At 51.1% G+C, this 21,168-nt stretch overlaps 1 protein-coding gene across 8 annotated transcripts in view; it reads right to left on the bottom strand.

Moving 5' to 3' along the window:
* The window catches only part of TBC1D2B (TBC1 domain family member 2B), an 87,737-nt gene that overhangs the window by 4,795 nt on the left and 61,774 nt on the right, over positions 1 to 21,168 (bottom strand). For 6 of the 8 annotated variants that reach the window (XM_021098840.2, XM_021098841.2, XM_084968386.1 and 3 more), the window contains 7 exons: positions 19,788 to 20,183; positions 15,963 to 16,073; positions 14,765 to 14,958; positions 12,543 to 13,037; positions 9,383 to 9,500; positions 3,756 to 3,941; positions 1,862 to 1,983 (listed from right to left, as the gene is read on the bottom strand). In XM_021098840.2, the coding sequence (XP_020954499.2) occupies positions 1,862 to 1,983; positions 3,756 to 3,941; positions 9,383 to 9,500; positions 12,543 to 13,037; positions 14,765 to 14,958; positions 15,963 to 16,073; positions 19,788 to 20,183 (1,622 nt within the window). Of the gene's footprint in view, positions 1 to 1,861; positions 1,984 to 3,755; positions 3,942 to 5,871; positions 8,264 to 9,293; positions 9,501 to 12,542; positions 13,038 to 14,764; positions 14,959 to 15,962; positions 16,074 to 19,787; positions 20,184 to 21,168 lie in introns of those variants that run through there. The other 2 variants (XR_014810294.1, XM_021098842.2) reach the window with 2 other exon arrangements.

Below are 21,168 nucleotides of genomic sequence, written 5' to 3'. Positions count from 1 at the left end.
AGCGCACCTGCAGTGCTAAGGACACCCCAGGTGATGCTGCTGCATCCGGAAGCTCCAGGCCTTGTTGGACCTTGACTTCTGGCGGCAGAGACAGAAACGCTGCATGAGAGCCTCTCACCAGGTGGCGCTGCAGGATCGCAAGACAGAAGGCAGCCCTGCCCTGCCAGCCACGGAGCCGCCTGCCATGCTGACAATGACACCCGCACAAAACTGCCAGGGGCCCAGCAGGATGCCCTCCCTCCCAGGCGTTAGCTGTCAGAGTCAAGTTTACTTAAGACCATTCTTGTCATGTGACCTGATGTAAGATGAAGAAAACGCTCTCAAGGCTCACCCCAGACTCAGTCTTTCACAGGCAAACGGTGTTCTTAGATATACTATTGTTGCTGACATAGCAATAAGCCTGAAAACCTCTTAAAAATCCACTTCCCAAGTAAAAGATCCTAACAACAGTGACAACTTTCGAGGAAGCTGGGTATAGCCTCAGCCCCCATCTCCTCCCGACGTCCACGTCCCTGGTCCCCGTGGCCTCACTCAAGAGAACTAGAGTGTGGTTTTCCAGCCCGGTCCTCCATCCCCTCTCTGGCCCTGCACACTCTCCTGCCCCAAGACCCCCGCAGCAACGGTGCCCTGCAGCTCCCAGCTACAACGCTCCAGGATGTGTGCCCTAGGTTGTGAGATAAAATATTCTTATTATGGGTGGCAGTCCACAGAGTTTGAGAAACATGAATAAGCTCCAAATGCCTCTCAGTAAAAGGACTCCCGTGGTTTTCACAAGGTGCCCAGCCTGATGCGGGGGTCCACTCCCATGCAGGAGAGGCAGCTCAGCCCCAGGGCACAGCCAAGGTTAAGGTGGCCTCAGCGCCTCGGGCGGAGGGCGCTGCACCGCCTAGTCAGCAGCAGGGCCACAGAAATCCCCTCGGAGAACACGGCCTCGGCCACCAGGGCCAGAGCAGCCGCCACCAGTGGTCCAGGGCCTGTACGGACAACGAGGGTGGCCCAGAACAGGCAGTAACTGTGCTGGGGACCAAGGGGGCCAAGCGACCCCTGAACCCTCGGTTATCAGGGCCAGAAAGCCGGGGGCCTCCCAAGTTCAAACTTCTCCTCCACTCTCTTCAGTCTGCCCCCTTTGCTACCTCCGGGGCATCGCTCTCCAGGCTACCCCCTCTCTCGCCTGCACCCCCTGGTCTTCCACCGCCAGTCCTGCTCCCACCTGACAGGCCCATCTCCTGTCTCACCCTGCAGGGACTTCCCAACCTCTCAGGATGAAGCACAAGGCCCTGGGCATTGTCCACAAGGCCTGAACAGTCCAGCTCTGTTCCCTCCCAGCCTTCAGCCTCGCCACATTGGCCCCACCCTGGCCACGCCACCCCTGCAGTTCCCCAAACACGCTGTGCTCCCACCCTCTGCACATGGTGCCACGTCTTGCCGCCCCTTCCCAGCCGGGTGCACCCAGCTTCCTCCTGCATTGACCCCTTCCCTGGGCTTCCTCTGCCACAGCTGAGCAAATCAGACCGTCACACTGCCCCCCAAGTTCAATGACAGGGCCTGCGCCTCAGTGCCTGGCAGGGGGCCTACGCATCGTCGACAGTAAGTGCTTGTAGACAGATGAGAATGTTACTCTGGTTGCTGGGACCCCTGTTTGCTGGATGAAGAATAAAAGCATCTTTCACCTTAGTTCCTCCTGAATCTTTGGAGGCCACCAGCCGTTCCCACTCCTCTCCCCTTTCTCCCTGGAAGGAGGCGCCCTCGCTCACTGCTGCATGTCTGGGAAGGCTCTGGCTTTATGATGGCAGGGACAGGCTCGAGGAGGCAAGGGTCAGGATTCCTGCCTCCCTGAGGTCTGGGGATTCCAAGGGCTCACCTAGCATCCAGGATGGTGCGCGTGAAGTACCGGAGATACTTGAATATGGACATGGAATCTTGCAATTTCAGGATCTCCTCTTCCTTGTACTTAAAAAGTGCCAGGGCAAAGCGGAAGATAACCTGTGCAAAGGACGGAGGAGCCTGTGAGGAGAGAAGCAGCGCGGCCGCAGGTGCCAGCTCTGGGGGTGGACAGGCCTCCCCGGGGCCCTGGGAGTGGCCCCGCGCAGCAGACACCTGACCTGATACACAGCTTCTGCTGATGCGAATCTTAATAGAAAACCATTTTCAACAACACTTCAACCCAAACCAAAAATTCCCCTAAGGACTAGAATCTTTGTGGAATCCTTCCACATTCAGCTCACACTTCCAGTCAACAAGCTATAAAGAACTGCAAATAATTTTAAAAATCAAAATTAGGGTCCTTGGATTCTGAAGCTCTTAGAGAGCCCTACCTCCAGAGGAAGTTTTTATCTCAACTACTGAAACTGGGCTCAGAATGAATATGGTGACGAAGTCAAATTTTTGTTTTACTGATTCTTGGGTAGGGGGGCACTGCTTTGAGGCTAGAGGGACTGGACGCCTAGGGGGCCCCACAAGTTCAAGCAGCTTTGGGACAAACCGCTTTGTCCAACATCTGAGGGCACAGGCTGGCCTGTACCAGCCTGCGCTTCCTCTTATCTAGAAAGCAATATCTACAGAGTTTAAGTAAGTTGTCTTTCTCTTAACATCCCTACTTAGGGCCCAATAGGAAACACTGTTTAAGCCCTAGTTGAGAACTCTTTTTAATAATGACAGACTAGATTTACAAGTTAAAACAGACTGTGTTGGGCAGAGTATGGGGAGATACACGCACTCAAACTTTGGGGTGGGAGCAGGAACTGGTGGGGCCCTTCTGCAGGGCAATTTGGCACATTCTCGATGAAAACCACAGGGTCCTTGGGTTCTGGGTTTACCCTGGACCCAGCACTCCCACTTCTAGGACTACACCTACAGATACACTTGCACATGTGTAAGAGACAATTATAAGGAGTCACTGCAGGAGTTTCTGTCGTGGCTCAGTGGTAACAAACTCGACTAGGATCCATGAGGATGCAGGTTTGATCCCTGACCTTGCTCAGTGGGTTAAGGATCCCATCTTGCTGTGGCTGTGGTCTAGGCCGGGGGCTGCAGCTCCAATTCCACCCCTAGCCTGGGAACCTCCATATGCCGCAGGTGCAGCCCTAAAAAGCAAAAAAAAAAAAAAAAAGCAGTCATTGCAACACAGTTTGAAGTGGCAAAGGACAGGAAACAACATAAGTGTCCATCCTCAGGGGACTGTTGTGTACATTTCTGGTTCATCTGTAGGAGACACTGTACAGAGTTTAAAAAAGAAGAAGAGCCAGATCTATATGCCTCAACATGAAACTGTCTCCAAGAAATAATCTGAAAAACATATTTCAGATATACATTAAAAACCCTTCAAAACAAGATATAATACATGGAGAGGAGCAGGCAGGGGATCTTCTTTCTCCTGCATACCCTGTTACATGAGCTGAATTTACCATGTATTTTATTCACAATTTTTTTTTTTAAATACAAAGTAGACTGGGTGGTGGACTTCCCATGAGGCTCACAACAAAATATACTGGGTGGGAAGCTTGTGGGCAGGAGGGCTCTGAAGCTGACCCCTGAGTTTGCCCCAGTCCTCTGCTTACTCTGGGCCTCCACCTCCTCGTCCGGACAATGGGGATAACACTGCCATCTGTGTGACAGAGGTTGAGGCTCAGACTGCAATTCCATGTTTCTGATGAACCAGCAAATGACTGCTGTTTCCTGCAACACCAGCCCGGCTGCTGAGCTGGCCCTGCTGCTGCCCTGGCCACTGCCCATAGTCAGCCAGCAAGCAGACCCACCTTTGGTCCCTCATAAAGGAAAGAGTCCCATATTTTAAAGAGGATGTCACTAACGACGCTGTCCACAAACACCACCAGAAACCAGTTGAATGTGATGAGGGTGTAGTCGACTTTGTACTGTTCAAAGTGGGTGTGCAGTCGAGGCAGCTTCTCACTCATGAGGTCTCTGAACACCCGCTGGTCCACCTGGAGAGGGAGCCAAGGCAAGAAGTTTAGGGGGTCTGCCATGGCACCAAGTAGGCCATCTGGGGCCCCAGCGGGGCTGCTGGCCCACCGCAACACCCCACACGCGGTAGCCTCACTCCAGGGCGGGCTGTTCTGCACCCCAGAAGCAGGTGACCCTGCATACCATAGGTGCTCATCAAGCGCCCGCTGACTGGCCATGGGTCCCATGGCCTAAAAGCCGCTTCTATCCTCCAGAGGGCCCTTGAAAACAGGCTGCTGCAGAGCCAGTGGGGAGCCACCCTTGCTAATCAGCGCAGCTACAAAGGGCCCTACACCCGAGTCCCGGGCCAGAGGAAGGGTGAGTATCACCATGAATGCTCATCAGGTATGTACTGGGCTGCGTGGGGCAGCAAGGGAACCAGGACTCCAGAGTGAGCTGCCCCAGTGTGAATGTCAGCTCCACCACTTTCTAGCTGGGTGGCCTCAGGCAGACTGTTGTTCTGGACAGCTCTGCGCCTCAGCTGGACGACAGTTAATGATCTTTCACCAGGGCTACTGTGAAGGTTGCATGAGGCTTCGGTGAACCACCAACCAAAACAGGTGGCTGTTACTTACCCAGGCCCAGAGTTAAATCAGGTTCATCCCTGAACTCAAGGAGCTAAAAGACAGTGGGAAGCCAGGCGTAGGGACTGTTAGGACAGAGGTGGCTGGGGCCTGGGAAAGATATGTTCCCAGAGCTTTACAGAGCCCTGGACGGGTGCCAGCCACGCCTGGAGGACAGCCCTGTGCTGGGAGCACGGGACTCTGGGCAGAGAGGGTGTGAGGGAGGCAGCCCCACCTGGCAGGCTCCCAGTCACTGAGGAGTAGACGTCGCCCACAGGCCAGGGGCTTTTCCAGCCTTTGTGTGTGACCCACAGGAAAAATGGATCAACCATCACCCAGTCTATGTGCACAAAACAGAAACAAATGTTTCACGAACAATACTTAGCCCACATTGCAGGGCACACTTTGATGCTTCAATTCTAGTCTATTCAACTTAATTTGGTGCGAAAAAAAAAAAAGGTAGTGCCAACCCACTACACTGATTTCTCTACCCGCATGTGGAAACCGTAGCAGGCAATGAATGAGAAGCATTAAGAGGCTTTAAGCAGAAGAGTGATGCAGCTGGATGTGTGCTTTAGATCTGTCTCTCCACTTGCAAAGGGGGGCTGAGCTGGAGGGGAAGCAAGGCCCCCCGGAGCCCTGCCCCAGCACCCAGGGCAGAAGTGATGAAAACCTGAACTAAGGAGAGGGGGTGGGAGGCCAGGAGCACAGGGAACAGAACTACATGGTTCTGTAGAACCTACGGCTCTGCTGCTGCCAGAGGGAGGCCGCTCAGCACACCTAGGCTTTCCAGCTGGTGCGCCGGAAAGGCTGGATCACAGGTACCAGGGCTGGGCGGTTGGGGGGAGCGTGGGACAAGGTGGTGCCCAAGGGGCATCTCTAGCAGGGTAAGTGCAGCCCACCAGAGACTGAGGCTGGGGCTCCCTTGGGGGCCTCCGCTGGGTGGAGTGAGGTCACCACCTGGGTGGTGAAACTGCGAGGAAGAAAGAGACCAACTGAGGGAGAGTGAACTGCAAATGCCCCACGGGCCAGAGCCAGGCCGTCCCGGAATGAGGGCAGTGGTGAGGAAGTGCCGGCGCTGGTGAAGGGCACCCACCACCCAAACGGCAGGTACACTGTGGCGCGAGGATGAAGTGGTACAACCATTTGGGAGAACAATCCGGCAACACCCAGAAAATGTGAAGACACTACAGCAGGTCTACACTTGGGACTGAATCCCAGAAAAACATGCAAAACTTCCCCTGCCAATCGGTCAAGACCAAAGGTGTGATAATTTTTGGGATTACTGGGATACTAAAATAACGAGAAACAATCTAGATAATTTTTTTTTTTTTTTTTTTTTTTTTTAGGTCTGCACCTGTAGCATATGGAGGTTCCCAGGCTAGGGGTCAAATTGGAGCTGCAGCTGCTGGCCTACGCCCCAGCCCACAGCAACGCCAGACCTGAGCCGCATCTGCGACTTACACCACAGCTCATGGCAATGCCGGATCCTTAACCCACTGAGCAAGCCAGGGATCGAACTTGCATCCTCATGGATCCTAGTCAGATTTGTTTCCACGTGCCACGATGGGAACTCCAAGATAAATGTTAAAATGACATTAAAATGTCCTTTTCAGGACACTCCAAAACTCTGAGAAATTCAATTGTTTATCCTTTGGGGAAGTGGTTTTTTTTTTTTAGACATCTTGACAATAAAAAAGTTTTTTTTTAAAAAATGTTGGAGGTCTCTTGTAGTGTGGTAGGTTAAGGACCTGGCATTGTCACTACAGTAGCTTGGGTCACTGCTGTGGCATGGGTTTGATCCCTGGCCCAAGAACTTCCACATGCTGTGGGCGCAACCAAAAAATAAACAAATAAAAAATAAAAAGAATGTTTCATAGATTTAAGGAGTTGTTATTGGCTAAAATTTAAATTTTTAAAAGGCAAAGTAACATAAAAAACAAAAACATATTATTTTTTACAGAAATGATTCTAAAGCATTGTAAAGTCATCCTGTGATCCAGAGAGGATAACAAATATTGGAAACAAACATTTTTGACCATTTTGCTTTCTAACTAGGAGAGACCAAATTTCAAAGATCCAAATTGGCTGAAATGAATTATAATTAACCTTTCTTAGAAGACTTAAAAAAACCCAGAAAGACATTAAAGTTATAAAACCACCCCAGGGTGTACAAAAAGTATCAGCCTCTCACCTTCTCACCCCCAACCATTCCCCACCCCTGCACCACCTACTGAAAAGCAAGTTATAAAAGCAGCCCATTGTGCCCTTGGGTAGCCATAATGACAAGCCATGCCTGGACATTCTCTTTGCTCAGTTTCCTTGGAAGTGGGTCTGCCTCACTTCCTAGTGATGGGACTTCTTTCCTGCCAGGGCTATTCCATCCCTTGGCATTTAAACAATGACTGCGGATGTGCATACACTTCCAGCTTGGCCCTGGCCAGTGCTGGGGATCAGGTGCTGCATTGAAGGGGCTATAAACTGGCAAGGGAGATGGACCACTGACCACTGGACCAAGTGATGGCGATGTGATCCATTCTGCACGGAGGGTCCAGGCTGAAGGTGCCTGAGAGGAAGGAACCAGTCAGCTGGCCTTGAAATGGGAGACCAGGCACACACCTGTCCTCCCAGGTAGGTGGCAGATGGTGCTGGTTCTTGAGGCTGCCCAGTGATGGCAGAGGGCTGGTGGGGAGCACACTGCCAGGGGATGCTGGCTGGGGCCTCTGTTCAGCCCCCCTGAGCTTAAGAGGACATGGAAAGACTATTCATCTCTCTGTGTTCAGTGCCTAGTGAGGTCCTGGCACACAATGTGCGCTCAGCTGAGGGGACAGACGGAAAGGCTGCCGAGCATCTGGACTGCAGCACAGCATGCAAGGGCCTTGGGCCCTGGGCTCTGGCAGGAGGCGGTCTGCAAAGCACAGCCCTAGGGGCTGAGTGCACACACAAAGCTACCCCTGTTTTAAGAGTGGCCTTATGCAATTCCATCATAGGAGAAAGTTAAATACATCATGCCCATTTACCCGACTGAATATTACAGCCACCAAATATGATAGTTGAAAACAATATAATGATAGGGGAAAATGCTCAGGCTGTCATGGGAAATAGCCAGGAAAATCAGTCTCTCAATTTGGGTACCTAAAAATATTTGGGGCGGGGGGTGAAGGCAGGAAGAGAGGACAGGAGGCAACCACAGTGATGCAGGAGAGGGGAGGGTGACCTAACAGTAGTGAGGGGACCAGGGGAACAGATCTGCCGGGCAGGTGGCAGTGATCAGAAAGAGCAACTCCACGGACAGAGAGGGAGGAGGACTCAGGACTCAGGCTGACTCAGTTCCAAGCCTGGAGGACTAGCACTGAGGGAGCAGCATAGGCGCTAAGAGAGGACAGTAACAGGGGTCCTTCCAGAGGCAGAAATGCAAACAGAACATAAAACTCAAGGCCCAACCAGGAAACAGAAGCCACACCAAACATTTATAACTGGGCTTCCCAGGGATATGAGCACACTGGTAACAGAAAAGCTGAGCAGCCAGACAGCTGACGGTGAGGCAGCCAGAGGGCGTGGTGGGAGGCCATGGCCAGGATGGAGTAGGGGGTCCCTACTGGCACCGAGAACCCATTGGTCAGGTGGCAGTGCCTCGGAGGAGACAGTCACTGGCAGAGGCAGTGCCCTGACCTAGAGGGAGAGACCTGCCTTCAGCTCCCTCCCCAGTCCTGCCAGTGGCTCCAGCAGCTGACCAGGAGCTGGGTACCAGCGTACGGGCCCAGCTGTGGGGACAAGAGTAGAGCAGGGGAGGCGAGAAGTGGCTGTGGGCAGGCAGGCCAAGTGTGGAGTGTGGCACGAGTGTGGAGAAGATGACGCAGTGGAGCTCGGACACCAGCAGAGCTAAGGTCAAGAGACAGAGAGCTCATGGGCAGGACCAGGCCAAAGGTCAGACAAGGAGGAGGGCCACCGGCGGCGAAGCAGGGAAAGGCCGCTACAGAAGCCAGTGATGGCAGCAGCCTTAGCCCAGCACAAGGAAGAGATGTCCTGAGCTGCAAGGGCCAAGGGTCTGGTCCAAACCAGGACTGTGCCAAGCGGGGACAGAACCCCTGGCCTCTCGCAGCCCACATCATCCTACCCTGCCCCTGGCTTCAGACTCCAGGAGTGGCAGGCATGAACTGTGCCACTGAGATCTCCTGCTGCAGGCGGTGACTGACGGCCCCAGGGCTGCCCACTCCAGATCCATCACCTCATTTGCTTACAGAAGCCATGTTTCGTTCCTGTGAGACGTGTGCGCCTTTAACAGGTGACCTTGGCTTGAGGAGTCCGCACTGGCCTGGCCAAAACTTTCTCAGAACCGCACAGCAGGCTGGGATCTTCCCCACCCACCCAAACCTCCTTCCTTCCCCAGGTCTGGGGATTTCTCGGAGCCTTCCCCGCCCCTCGGTCCTTCGCAGGGGTTCCCCTCATAAATCTCTGGCACGTCTGCTTCTGCCTTGGCCTCTGCTGCTTGGAGAAGTTGAGCTAACACATCAGACTCCCCAAGCACCCCTGGATCGTAGCTTAGCCAGCCAGGCAGGCCAAGCCAGAGAGAGAGCGCTGAGCAGTGACCACACAGCGTGTGGTCTGCAGGCCTGGTCTATTTCTCTCTGGATGCAGTCCTCGCTCTGCTGGCTGCCAGAGTGCCGAGTGAGCCCAACCTGGCACTCACTCACTCACTTGAGAACAGCCTGGCCCAGTCTGGGGTGGGGCCCAACCCTGGTGTGCCTCCTGGTCAGCTGCTGAGGCCACGCATACGAAGCCGCCCCCACCAAATCTTAACTCAGGTCACACTTCAGCTCTAAATTCTACAAGTTGACACACAATATTTTTAGAAGTACCTGGGATCCTAAAAGAGTCTTTGTGTAATAGTCTCGAGGCATGAAAACTTCCACTATGGTGACTAGACACCAGAAAGCGTCCTCTTGCTCCAGGTACAGGAGGGCCACGGCCACCAATCTAAAAGCAAACGGAGAACAAGGTAAGCGCCAGCCTCCCGGCCCAGCCCCAGGCACCGTGGCCGTCCGCAGGGTGCCATGCTCTCCTCAGAGAGAAAGGCATTTCCTAGTTTGAGCAGCAAAGCTACATCCACCCTCCCCTTCACTTAGTTTTTATTTAAAGATGATGAAATTGTTTCCCAACAATCAGGCAGCCTCATTTTTAAAAATGTTTTCATGGTCAGATTTTTGCTAATGCAGCTAATTCTTGGAGTTTATTGTTCAAGAAGTTCCAGCTAATCCTTTTATGCACAAAAAATCCAGAGGTGAATATACAGGACAAAGAGCACAGGATGGTTTAAAAACACCTTTCCTAATACCAGCCTGCTTGAAATGGGGGTTTGGATGAATGAAGCACGTGGGGGGCTTTCTCCAAGAACTGCCCCCAGAAACTGGCTTTCTCCCAGCTTGCAGGTGGGCTGGGAGAGGGGGCCCGATGTATCACCTGTCACGTCACTCATGGCGACCGGAAAATTGGGTCTGGCTGTTTACACTGTCACCACTGAGAGTTTCCTCATCTAGTACCCCAGGTCGGCTCTGAGCAGGCCTTCAGGGCAGAAGGATACAAAGGGAGGGGGAGAGGAAAGCCCGCTCTACACATCCAAGGACCTCTGCTCACGCCATGAAGCTTCTGGGCATCACTTATGGGAAAACCCTAAAGCTACTTCTCAGAATTTTTTTTTAATCCCTTTGATGAAATAATGAAGTCTCAATTTAAAAGTTTAAAAAGAAAAGAGAACTGGGAAGCGGATGCCCCAGGAGGCACGAATGGAATGGAGGGGAGAAAGGTAGCACTGGGTGGGGAGGGACAAGGACAGAAAAATGGGACACATGCAGCACCGAGGACGCCAGGGGAAGGGGCCGGGTCTGAAACCAGCTGAGCCTCTGAGGACAGCACTTGCAGTTAACCCATGCTCAGGATGACAGGCTTGAATCGCTTAGAAAAAGTTGGAGCTCTCCTGGGTTCTCAGAATGTACGTATGAAATATTTCAAAGGAAAAAAAAAAAAAAGTCCAGTAAAATGGTTAAAATTTAGAGGCTCTAATGGTGATCGGGTGGAGAGAAAGCTTTAATTTTCTGAAAGTTGTACTTTGTGTGGAAGAACTGATTCCATGACAATGTCAGACAGATGGGGTGTTATGTGACCCTCCCAGCTGGCATCCTCAAGTCCTAAAGTTAGGGAGGTTTTCAGCTTCCAAGAATTTTTAAACCAAGTATATCTTGTGAACTGCAGATTTAAGCAAAACAAGACTGCTTTGTTAGGCAGTATCTTATTTACAGGCTCTCTTTTTTTCTTTTTTAATGGGGACCACTGAGGAGCACCAAAGTCCTTTTACTTTCAGGGCTCAGAGAGGCCACCCTGTCCTGACCACAGAGGCAGTGACTCCCCGGAAACCACTGGTTACGGGTCTTAACCAAGTCACATTCCAGTGTAAAAACCTTTCTTCCTGCAATACTATCATTTCAGATGCAAACAAAAGCCCTTATCTGGAGGTCAGGATCCGGCACCAAAGAGGATTAAAAAGACCCCTGAGCAGCCAGGATAAATAAAAAGCATTCAGAACTCAAGGCATGCACTTGACTTACAGGAGAACTGCTAAGACTGTACACAGAGTTTCTTCATTCTTACTTTGTCCATATTTCTTTTTTTTTTTTTTTTCTTTTGGCTGCACCTGCAGCATGTAAAAGCTCCCAGGCCAGGGACTGAACCTGCACCATAGCAGTGACAGTACCAGATCCTTAACCCGTTCAGCCACCAGGAAACTTTATCCATATTTCTGATAAGCTTGTTCCCTACTTTGACTACACAGAGGAATATAAATGGACGCTGTAATGACAGTGGTGAGCAGAAGCGTGTCAGCCAGGTAAGAGATGGCCGGGAGGTAAAAGGCAGCATAGCACTCAAAGTGCAGTGATGGGAGCAGCTTCCTGGAGACAAGATCTCAGCACCCCGCCCCCGACCTGTGAACTCATCCTGAGGTAGCTCAGCTCAGAATGAGGAGCCCAGATCGTTAGAAGTGAGAGGCTTTTCCGTGTCCTTTGCCTACGGAAGCAGGCAAGTATGCCAAACATTATAGAAGTTTCTAGTCCAAAAGAAAGTAAGTTTGGGCTCTTCGAGGGCTAGGTTTCAACCAACTGAAGAACTATTGGGGGCAACCTCTTGATTCATAAAGATCCTGTATAAATAAGGAGTGGCCTTGTTTTCACAACATGCATTATAAACAAATAAAATCAAACTTCCGATCAAAACCTGAGTGAGCACTTCCCACTGTGGCTCAATGGTTAACGAATCCAACTAGGAACCATGAGGTTGTGGGTTCGATCCCTGGCCTTGCTCAGTGGGTTAAGGATCTGGCGTTGCCGTGAGCTGTGGTGTAGGTCAAAGACGCGGCTTGGATCTCATGTTGCTGTGGCTGTGGTGTAGGCTGGCGGCTACAGCTCCAATTAGACCCAGCTTGGGATCCATATGCTGCAGGTGCGGCCCTAGAAAAGACAAAAGGACGAAAAAAAAAAACTGAGTGAGAGGAGTTCCCACTATGGCACAGTGGCACCATGGCATTGGCAATATCTCTGTGGCACCAGGATGCAGGTTCAATTCCTAGCCCAGCACAGTGCGTTAAAGGCTGCTGCGGTGTAGTTCGCCACTGCGGCTCAGATCTGATCGCTGGTCTGGGAACTCCATATACCACAGGACAACCAAGAAGAAACAAAAACCAAAAATACTCTGAGGGTAATCTGAACAACAAGGAATCAAAATGAGGAACATAGTTGTTTCAAACAGTTTGACTTTGGTATTCTTCATACTTTTCGAAAGCATGTTTGTTTCTCTCAATTACTCTAGAATTGGGGATGCTACATAATTAAAACTAGCTTACTGCAGCTACTTCTTTCCCTTAAAAGACTGGCTTTGCCTGGCTCCCCAGGAGGGGAGGCACTGTCAGGCCCTGGGGCTATAAGCCGTCTTCAATGGCAAACAGGAACCCAGTGTGGGCCCAGCACCCACCTGTTTAGACCTTGGCAGTAGCCGATATCTGGATTCCGCCAGGAGAAGGCGAGCAGGACGTTGCGTAACTTCTGTATGCCTTCTGAGGTGGGGCACGAGTAATGTTTGTTGTTGGGCAGAGTCCGCAGCAGATCCAGCTCGATCTGCTTGGAGGCCGGGTTCTGTTTCTCCAGCGCCTTCTGGAGCAAGTTCTGGAAGTAACCAGGCTGAGTGCTGTCCTTGAACTTCCTGGTGTGAAGGTCCACACACCACTTCCACACCTTGGAACGGTGCTCGTGGGGAATGCCTGCTCGGATCAGGTTTTTTAGTTCCGGGGAGCACATCATTTCCCTGTTCATTGTGCTCGCAAAGTAGTTTTCCCACTTGACCCCCGTGGAGACCTCCTGGTTTTCTGTGAGGTAGAGAGTCTTCAGGTCCAATGCCCGGACTTTGGCGACCAACTTCTCTTCCTCGTCATCCTCTGGGACGGTCCTAAACCCATAAATGTCATATTCACTGTTGAGAAAAACAAAAGGAAAAATTAAATGATGCCATCTGGGCAAAAGAAAAAAAAGGCTAATGAAACAAGAAAAGAGAGCCTAGAAATCGACCTGTGTAAATAGCATTTGACCAGGCATTTCAACTCAGTGAGGAAACAATAAACTTTCAACACACAGGGGAGGATAGCTGGCTACCTAAATTGAAAAACATTATGTTATAGCTCTTTTTCTTTTCTTTTTTTCTTTTTTTGGCTGCACCCAGAGCATGTGAAAGTTCCTGGGCCAGGGATTAAACCTGCACCACAGCAGTGACAAGGCCGAATCCTTAACTGCTAGGCCTCCAGGAAAGTCCTCTTCTTGATAGCATACAGGGGAAAAAGATCAACTTTAGATGTTTGAGGTGCTAAATGGGAAAAGCACAGAAAATACAAGCAATACTACAAACGTAAAGCTGATATATTGGCTACATTAATACATGTGCGCATGTATGTTTATATACCATACACACACACATAACACTTATGTTAGAAACTTTTCCTTTTTTTGTCTTTTTGCCATTTCTTGGGCCGCTCCCGCAGCATATGGAGGTTCCCAGGCTAGGGGTCCAACTGGAGCTGTAACAGCAACTCAGGATCCGAGCCGCGCCTGCAACCTACACCACAGTTCACGGCAACACCCTGAGAACCTGGCTGCCCCGCTGGGGTCCTGTCCTTCCCACTCACCAGCCCTATGACTCTGGACAAGCTACATAACCTCCCTAATCCCAGTGCCTACATTTGCTAAGGAGGATAAAAAACACCCATTGTACTGAGCATTGGGTACAGGTACGTGTACAGCCCTTGGCACACCTCCAGGCACACAGACCTCAGTAAAAGTTCTGTAACAATGGTGCCAGTCAAATTCTGACAGCAGATTTTTGTTGCCATTTGAGTAGCATGAACAAGGCTGACCAGTGCGCTAAGCACAGAGAAGGGAGAGAGCAGGTTAAGCTGAAGCAAGGCTGCCCCTGGTGCAGGGGTGGGGTAGGGGCAGCCAAGCCATGGCGGCCAGCAGCGCCGGGGCACTGGCTGCCTGAGCAGCAAGGGGACGGAAACAGGAGGAGTTGGGCTCAGTGAATTTGCAGATTTCCCCTCACTCCAATATTTCATGGACCTCGTTTTTCAGATGCTAGGATATGAAGGTTATTAATCCAAGATCCATCACAGGCTCCCAGACTCTGTGATTTTCTGAAAAATATATGTAATACTGTGTGTATGTGTGTGCATGTGTGTGTGTGTCCAAGTGCATTTCGGGGCCAAGCATGTCCACGGCTTGTGTTGGACCCCCAGTGAATTCTGAACCACTGATTCAGGCTACTCAAGGGTCATTCCTATTCAGAGAAGGCCCAGTTCCCCATGACCCCATTGCTTTCAAACCACCCCTGGGTACAGCTGTGTCTCAGGACAGGGCCCTCCTCCCGGAAGACTGGCTCCTCTCATGCAGGACCTGGTATTGCCCACACAGGCACATGGGCACACAGGACAAAGGTTTTGGAATCCAAAGCCTGGGCTGAATCCCAGCTCTCATACTTGCTTCTTATAGCCAGAATGATGAAATTTTCTGTTCTACTAACTGGACAGTCCTTCTCCTGAGCATCAAACAAGATACAGTGAGTTGTATAAAGTTCTCTGAAAAGGGCTATTGCTCTTGAAAGAGGGGCTTGAGCACAGGGCCCACTGCCCCTACCCTCGCTAGCAACTTTACCTGACAAGATGAGGTTTCACGAACGCCTGCTCCGGATGCTCGGGGCTCTCGACCTGCAGAGCGTCCTCCAGCAACTGCGCTATGACATCCCGAGCCGGCCCCTGTTCTTCTGAGCAAACTGGGGTCTTCACTTCTTGGAGCAGTATCAAATATTTGCTTTCTATCTGGCAGAGCTTGGCTTCCAGGCTAGAATACTGCAGACAACGGGGTGGTTACTTCCATCCAGACAGAGACACAGGAAAAGCAATTTCAAGTCCCTCAGGTAATCAATGAGTGACAAGCCAAATACCACCAGGAAGTGAGCCAGAGAGAGACAACATCAAAGACAGGAGATGACGCCGGAGGCCTGCCTTGTTTAAAGGCCTGCAGTGGGCCCCCTCTTCCTTCTAGGGGGTCTGGTACAGAAAAGGTACTGATAATAAGGCCTCTGGGTGTCAACCCATATCTCAGTTCTGGACAGGGTTGAGGTGAGCAGCAGCAACCAGGCCACACACCCATTATGGAGGTCAGGCTGAGTGCTATTTGGCCCACAGGCCCTAAGTAGCCACCTCATGCTACAGCAATACTTAGGACACTGTGACCCAGGACTAGCTCCCACCTGCCACCTTATGAGACAAATCAACACACCCCTGGAGAACGTGGGAATAAGGTCTGGGAAGATGTTTCCAGGACCGTTCAAAAGGTCAATGGGGTATATATCAGCTGGTGACAGTGTCACAGAATTTCATTTGAATAATTTTCATTATTTCGTTTGTCGTATCTGTGACATTGCCAACACTTTGCACTTAGCCACAATCACACTGTCTCACACCACCACCATCAGGTTCACAGAGGAGGCATCAATCATTCTCACTGCCCCATTGACAGATAAGACACTGATGCACACAGCTCAATGGCCTAAATCAAAATCCTAATAACCATAATTGGGAGGACCTTAGGATTGTATATAATGTTTTTCCTGTAAACTGCATTGTACATGTGAATAAAGGCCGCATTTCAGGGCATTTCTGTGTCTTTATCACAGACAAAGGAGACGAAACACAGCCCTATGCACTATATATATTTTAAATATACTTTGGCATCAGTAACCACATCCCTGCAAGCATGGGAGTCAACTGATTTTAAAGCATGTCCATTCTCGTATGGTTCCTGAATCGTACCTCCCACCAGATAACAGAATATATCCATCTGGACCCACCTTTGCCATCAAATCCCTCTCTCTTCTTTCTGCATTTCTCCGTAGAGCTGAGAGTTCTAAAATTTCCTTATTTAGAAATTTATTTTGGGTTTTGTACCCCTGCAGATTATCCTGTTGAAAAAAAAAGTCCATCAATTCATGTTGATTGAATGTTGACTAATCATTCTAGATAATTAATATTTTGCTGCTTCACCAATCAAATAGCCCTGTTAAGCTAAAACAAGCTCTAAGGAACTGAAAGCTGATTATCACGCATTTTCTGATTAAACTCTGTGGCCACCCTTGGCAGTAGAAGGAAGGCAGGAACTCCTGTTGTAACGAAGGAGATGAGGAAATAAATTTTTCTAGTGGTGGCGATTATTCTCAAATTACCTCAGGGGAAATGAGTAGGACTTATATCCCACATCTATGCAAATATTTTATCTATCCACATTCACTGAGCTGGTACAAAAGGCAGTATCTTATATTCATTTTTTAACTAGACAAATTGAACAAATTTTCTGTAAATTTTCATTTTTTACTTATCCAGTTTATGTAGAAATGGCTACACATATATACAATGCCCTTAACTAAAGAATTACACTTGGGAGTTCCTGTCCTGGCTCCAGGGAAACAAATCTGACTAGTATTCATGTGGACATAGGTTCAATCCTTGGCCTCGCTCAGTGAGTTAAGGATCCAGCGTTGCTGTGAGCTGTGGTGCAGGTTGCAGACGCAGCTTGGATCTGGCATTGCTGCAGCAGTGGCATAGGCTGGCAGCTACAGCTCCAAGCTGACCCCTTAGCCTGGAAACTTCCATATGCCTCGACACCCCCCCCCCCCAAAAAAATCATTAGGGTGGTAAAAGCCCTTTAAGACCAATATTTGCTTCTGCTTCCAAATACTACAGGAACAGAAAGAGACCCTGTATTAGACCAAAGAAGAAATGTTAGCATATTCCAAAAAGCAGAAATTTTTTCAGGCCACATACACACACTGACTACAAAGCAAGAAAGTGGATGTTAACAGTAACAATTGAAAAAAAAAAAAAAAAGATAGCTTCCTCCAAAACAAAATTTTTCCCCACCTAGACATTTTATTTTTTTATTTTTATTTTATTTTTATTATTTATTTTTTATTCTTCATTTTTCTGTGAGATTTTTATTTTTTCTATTACAGTTGAATTACAATGGTCTGTCAATTTCTGCTGTATAGCAAAGTGACCCAGCCACACCCCACCTAGACATTTTAAATCTGGGGTCCAGGTTAGAAATCAATGTGGAAACTACGCAGTATATAGAACTGAAGGACAATAAGCTCCTTCACTGCAGTTCTTGCAGTGCCACCGCAGTAGAGGCATGGATGTGACAGTCTTCTGCATGGTACAGGGGATGCCCTGGCAATAACCGACCTAGGCAGAGCAATGTCAGAAAACATGAGGTTGCCAAGCCGGACAGGACTCACTCAGAATGCACAGGCCACAGGGAGTTCCCTTAACAACCATTTTGCCTCTCCTTAAGCTATGTCACCACTTAACCTGACTGCTGTGGCACTCTGGACCCAGGGGATTTATATATTGAGAAATAGTGGGGGAAAAAATTTCACCTGCTATGCTGCAAAAAAAGGGGGGAGGGGAGTCCAATTCTGATAAACTCTGTCAGCTGTTTCCAAAAGGAGTTGTGTAGCGCCACAACAACAAAGCCAAACATGCCCCCACACACCCTGGTCAGCTTCCCAGGAAAATGAGCTCCCCGAGCATGCCCCACAGCCCAGCACTGCTCGCTGTGACCTGGAAACCAAACGCCCTGGTGTTATTCTCTAAACACCACAAAAGTAAACACGCTTGCAAAATACAAAATTCAGTTGACATTAAGTAACAGGTCATAAAATATGTATTACCGATGGGATGTGTATTTAGGGTCAGGGATACTCTAGGTTGTGTACGTGAGCAAAACCGACTTTTACTGGCAACACTAACCGAGACCTTTTTTTTTTTAAACAGGGCTATTTTTATAGTAGATAAAATTTTTTAAATATGAAATTGAGGGTTTTGGTGGTGCCTTTTGGTTCTCCTCCTTTTTTTTTTTTTCTGTCTTTTTAGGGCTGCACCCACAGCATATGGAGGTCCCCAGGCTAGGGGTTGAATCTGAGCTGCAGCTGCTGGCCTACACCACAGCCACAGCCATGCGGGATCTGAGCCCCGTCTGCGACCTACACCATAGCTCATGGTAACGCCGGATCCTTAACCCACTGAGCGAGGCCAGGGATGGAACCCACATCCTCATGGACACTACTCAGGTTTGTTAACCACTGAGCCACGACGGGAACTCCACCCTTTTGGTTTTTCTCACCAATAAATCCTTCTCTCCTCACACCTACTGGGTGTGGCTACTGAGAAGTGGTCACTACAGGAGACCACATACACATTCCAATCAAGTCGTCACCGTTCCAGTGTTTTAACTTTCAGTTTGGATTTGCCCTTAAGGCCCAGGCATGTTATCCAATCCACTGACACTGTGTGGCAGCTACTGCTAGGCCTGAAGCAAAGCCTCAGGAACAACCTCTATGGTGGCAAATCTTCACCCTTCAAGGACAAACTGCATCTGGGACAAAACATCCTTGGTGCCACACCATTTGTAAAAAGAGAGGAGCCAGGTGAGGGAGACTTTGGGGCTCCAGGTGGGATCACAGCTATAGCCCTGTCTGGGGTCAGCTGGGGTCAAGTGCACTATAACCAATGCCTCATATCCTGCAGACGATTCTCCACCTTAAGCTTTACCAAATGGAGAACTGGTATGGAGTTCTTGCTGAGGTTCAGCAGGTTAAAAACCAACTAGTATCCATGACTGTGCAGGTTTGATCCCTAGCTTCCATCAGTGGGTTAAGGATCTGGCGTTGCCGTGAGCTGTGGTGTAGGTGGCAGACACGGCTCGTACCCTGCATTGCTGTGGCTATGGCGCAGGCTGGCAACTGTAGCTCTGATTAGGCCCCTAGCCTGGGAGCCTCCATATGCCACAGCTGTGGCCCCAGAGAATAAAAAAAAAAGAACAGGTGGCAGCAAAACTTTGGGGACCCTCTCTGTGGCCTGACTACCATTCAGCTCTCCCCAGGAACCAGCAGCTTCCTTGCAGGCCCAATGAGAATGCCCCTGCCTCCCACTAATGCTGTGTGCTCTTCCCACCTCGACAGCTGGCCACCACCCCAGGTCTGACTGGGAGAGTCCCCTCTGCTCAGGAACCAGCCTCCCATTCCCAGGGCCAGCCCAGAGAGGGACACTGGGAAGAGAGCTCTGCCCTCCCTTCTGAGTGGCAGGACCCTCCTGGCTTCGGTGCGGGGGGGGGGGGGGGGCACTGGCTCTGAGCAGGCTCTCTGCCCAGGTTTTGCTTCCGCACCTGAGCCCACACTAGCTGTGGGGAGCGTGCTCCCTCACCCGGCCTCCGTCAGGTCCTGAGGCAGGCTGTGCCCCTGATGTCGGCGTGTGCATCCATGCACAGAGGGGACAAGACACAGCCTCTGTAGGTTACACGGAATAATGGTGTTCTGAGGGGGTATGAATAGAAAGAGAAGTCTCAGCTGCCTGAAAGCAGGGAGGGGAAAGATCGGAAACTGGTCTGACCTATGGCAACATGGGTGGACTGAGACTTTCATTTTCCAAGTAAGCTTCTTAGAAAACTAATAATTATCTGACTGTAAGTCCTGCGACACTTGTTTTGGGGTGGGGGGAGGCGCAGCTGCCCTGCTGTCATGCCAGATGAGCTCATTGAGGCCAGCGGCTCTGGAGTGACATCAACGGACAGGCGGCTGGATTTCTTGCCCCGATAATGGGAGCCCACGCCCTGCTCTTACTTTCAGCTTGTCCAGCTCCAACTGGTCCCGGCCGGAGGGGGCGGCCACGGGAGAGCTGGGCGTGGACGTGGGAGAAGACACGCTGCCCTCGCACTCGCTGAGCTGCCGGGAGAGCTTCATGATGACCTCGTCCTTGGCCTGGATGGTCTCCATCAGCATCCCCAGCTGCTCGCTGAGCTCGCCCACTTTGCTCTTCAGTGTCTTCACTTCCTGCTGAAGGCTCTCCTTGTCCAGGGTGAACCTCTCCAGTTGGCTGCTGAGGCCCAGGATCTGGTCGTCCTTCTGGTGCAGAAGCCCCAGCGTGTCCTGCGGGACCCCCTCGCAGAAGCGGCTGCTCGTGAAGTACTTGTCATACTGGGAGGACCTCACCGTCTGCTGCAGCAGCCGCACAAGCTCCTGGAGCCAGAGGAGGAGGGAGTGAGGAGAAGGGAGCGAGGAGGACGGAGTGAGGGGGATGGAGTGAGGGGGATGGAGTGAGGGGGACGGAGTATGGAGGACGGAGTGAGGGGGACGGAGTGAGGGGGACGGAGTGAGGGGGACGGAGTATGGAGAAGGGAGTGAGGAGGACGGAGTGAGGAGGACAGAGTGAGGGGGACGGAGTGAGGGGGACAGAGTGAGGGGGACGGAGTGAGGGGGACAGAGTGAGGGGGACGGAGTGAGGGGGACGGAGTGAGGAGGACGGAGTGAGGGGGACGGAGTGAGGAGGACACGGAGTGAGGGGGACGGAGTGAGGAGAAGGGAGTGAGGGGGACGGAGTGAGGGGGACGGAGTGAGGGGGACAGAGTGAGGGGGACGGAGTGAGGGGGACGGAGTGAGGAGGAGGGAGTGAGGGGGACGGAGTGAGGGGGACGGAGTGAGGAGAAGGGAGTGAGGGGGACGGAGTAAGGAGGACGGAGTGAGGGGGATGGAGTGAGGGGGACGGAGTGAGGAGGACACGGAGTGAGGAGGACGGAGTGAGGAGAAGGGAGTGAGGGGGACAGAGTGAGGGGGACGGAGTGAGGAGGACGGAGTGAGGGGGACGGAGTGAGGGGGACACGGAGTGAGGGGGACGGAGTGAGGAGGACGGAGTGAGGGGGACGGAGTGAGGAGGACGGAGTGAGGGGGACGGAGTGAGGGGGACGGAGTGAGGAGGACGGAGTGAGGGGGATGGAGTGAGGGGGACGGAGTGAGGAGGACACGGAGTGAGGGGGACAGAGTGAGGAGAAGGGAGTGAGGGGGACAAAGTGAGGAGGACGGAGTGACGGGGATGGAGTGAGGGGACAGAGTGAGGAGCGGGACAGGAAGGGAGCATAAGCCATGACAACTCTACATGGAGCGGCCATCGGAATCTGAGCAAACCCAGACACTCTACTGGAAACATTTTAATACCCAACTTCCCCTT

This window comes from Sus scrofa, chromosome 7 (assembly GCF_054392235.1).
Source record: "Sus scrofa isolate SSC_HxYL_T2T_F1_AM1 chromosome 7, Sscrofa_HxYL_maternal_Yorkshire_Landrace_v2.0, whole genome shotgun sequence".
NCBI lineage: Eukaryota > Metazoa > Chordata > Mammalia > Artiodactyla > Suidae > Sus > Sus scrofa.
The sequence above is the reverse complement of the archived record's forward strand: the minus strand, read 5'-3'. Positions and strand labels throughout refer to the sequence as shown.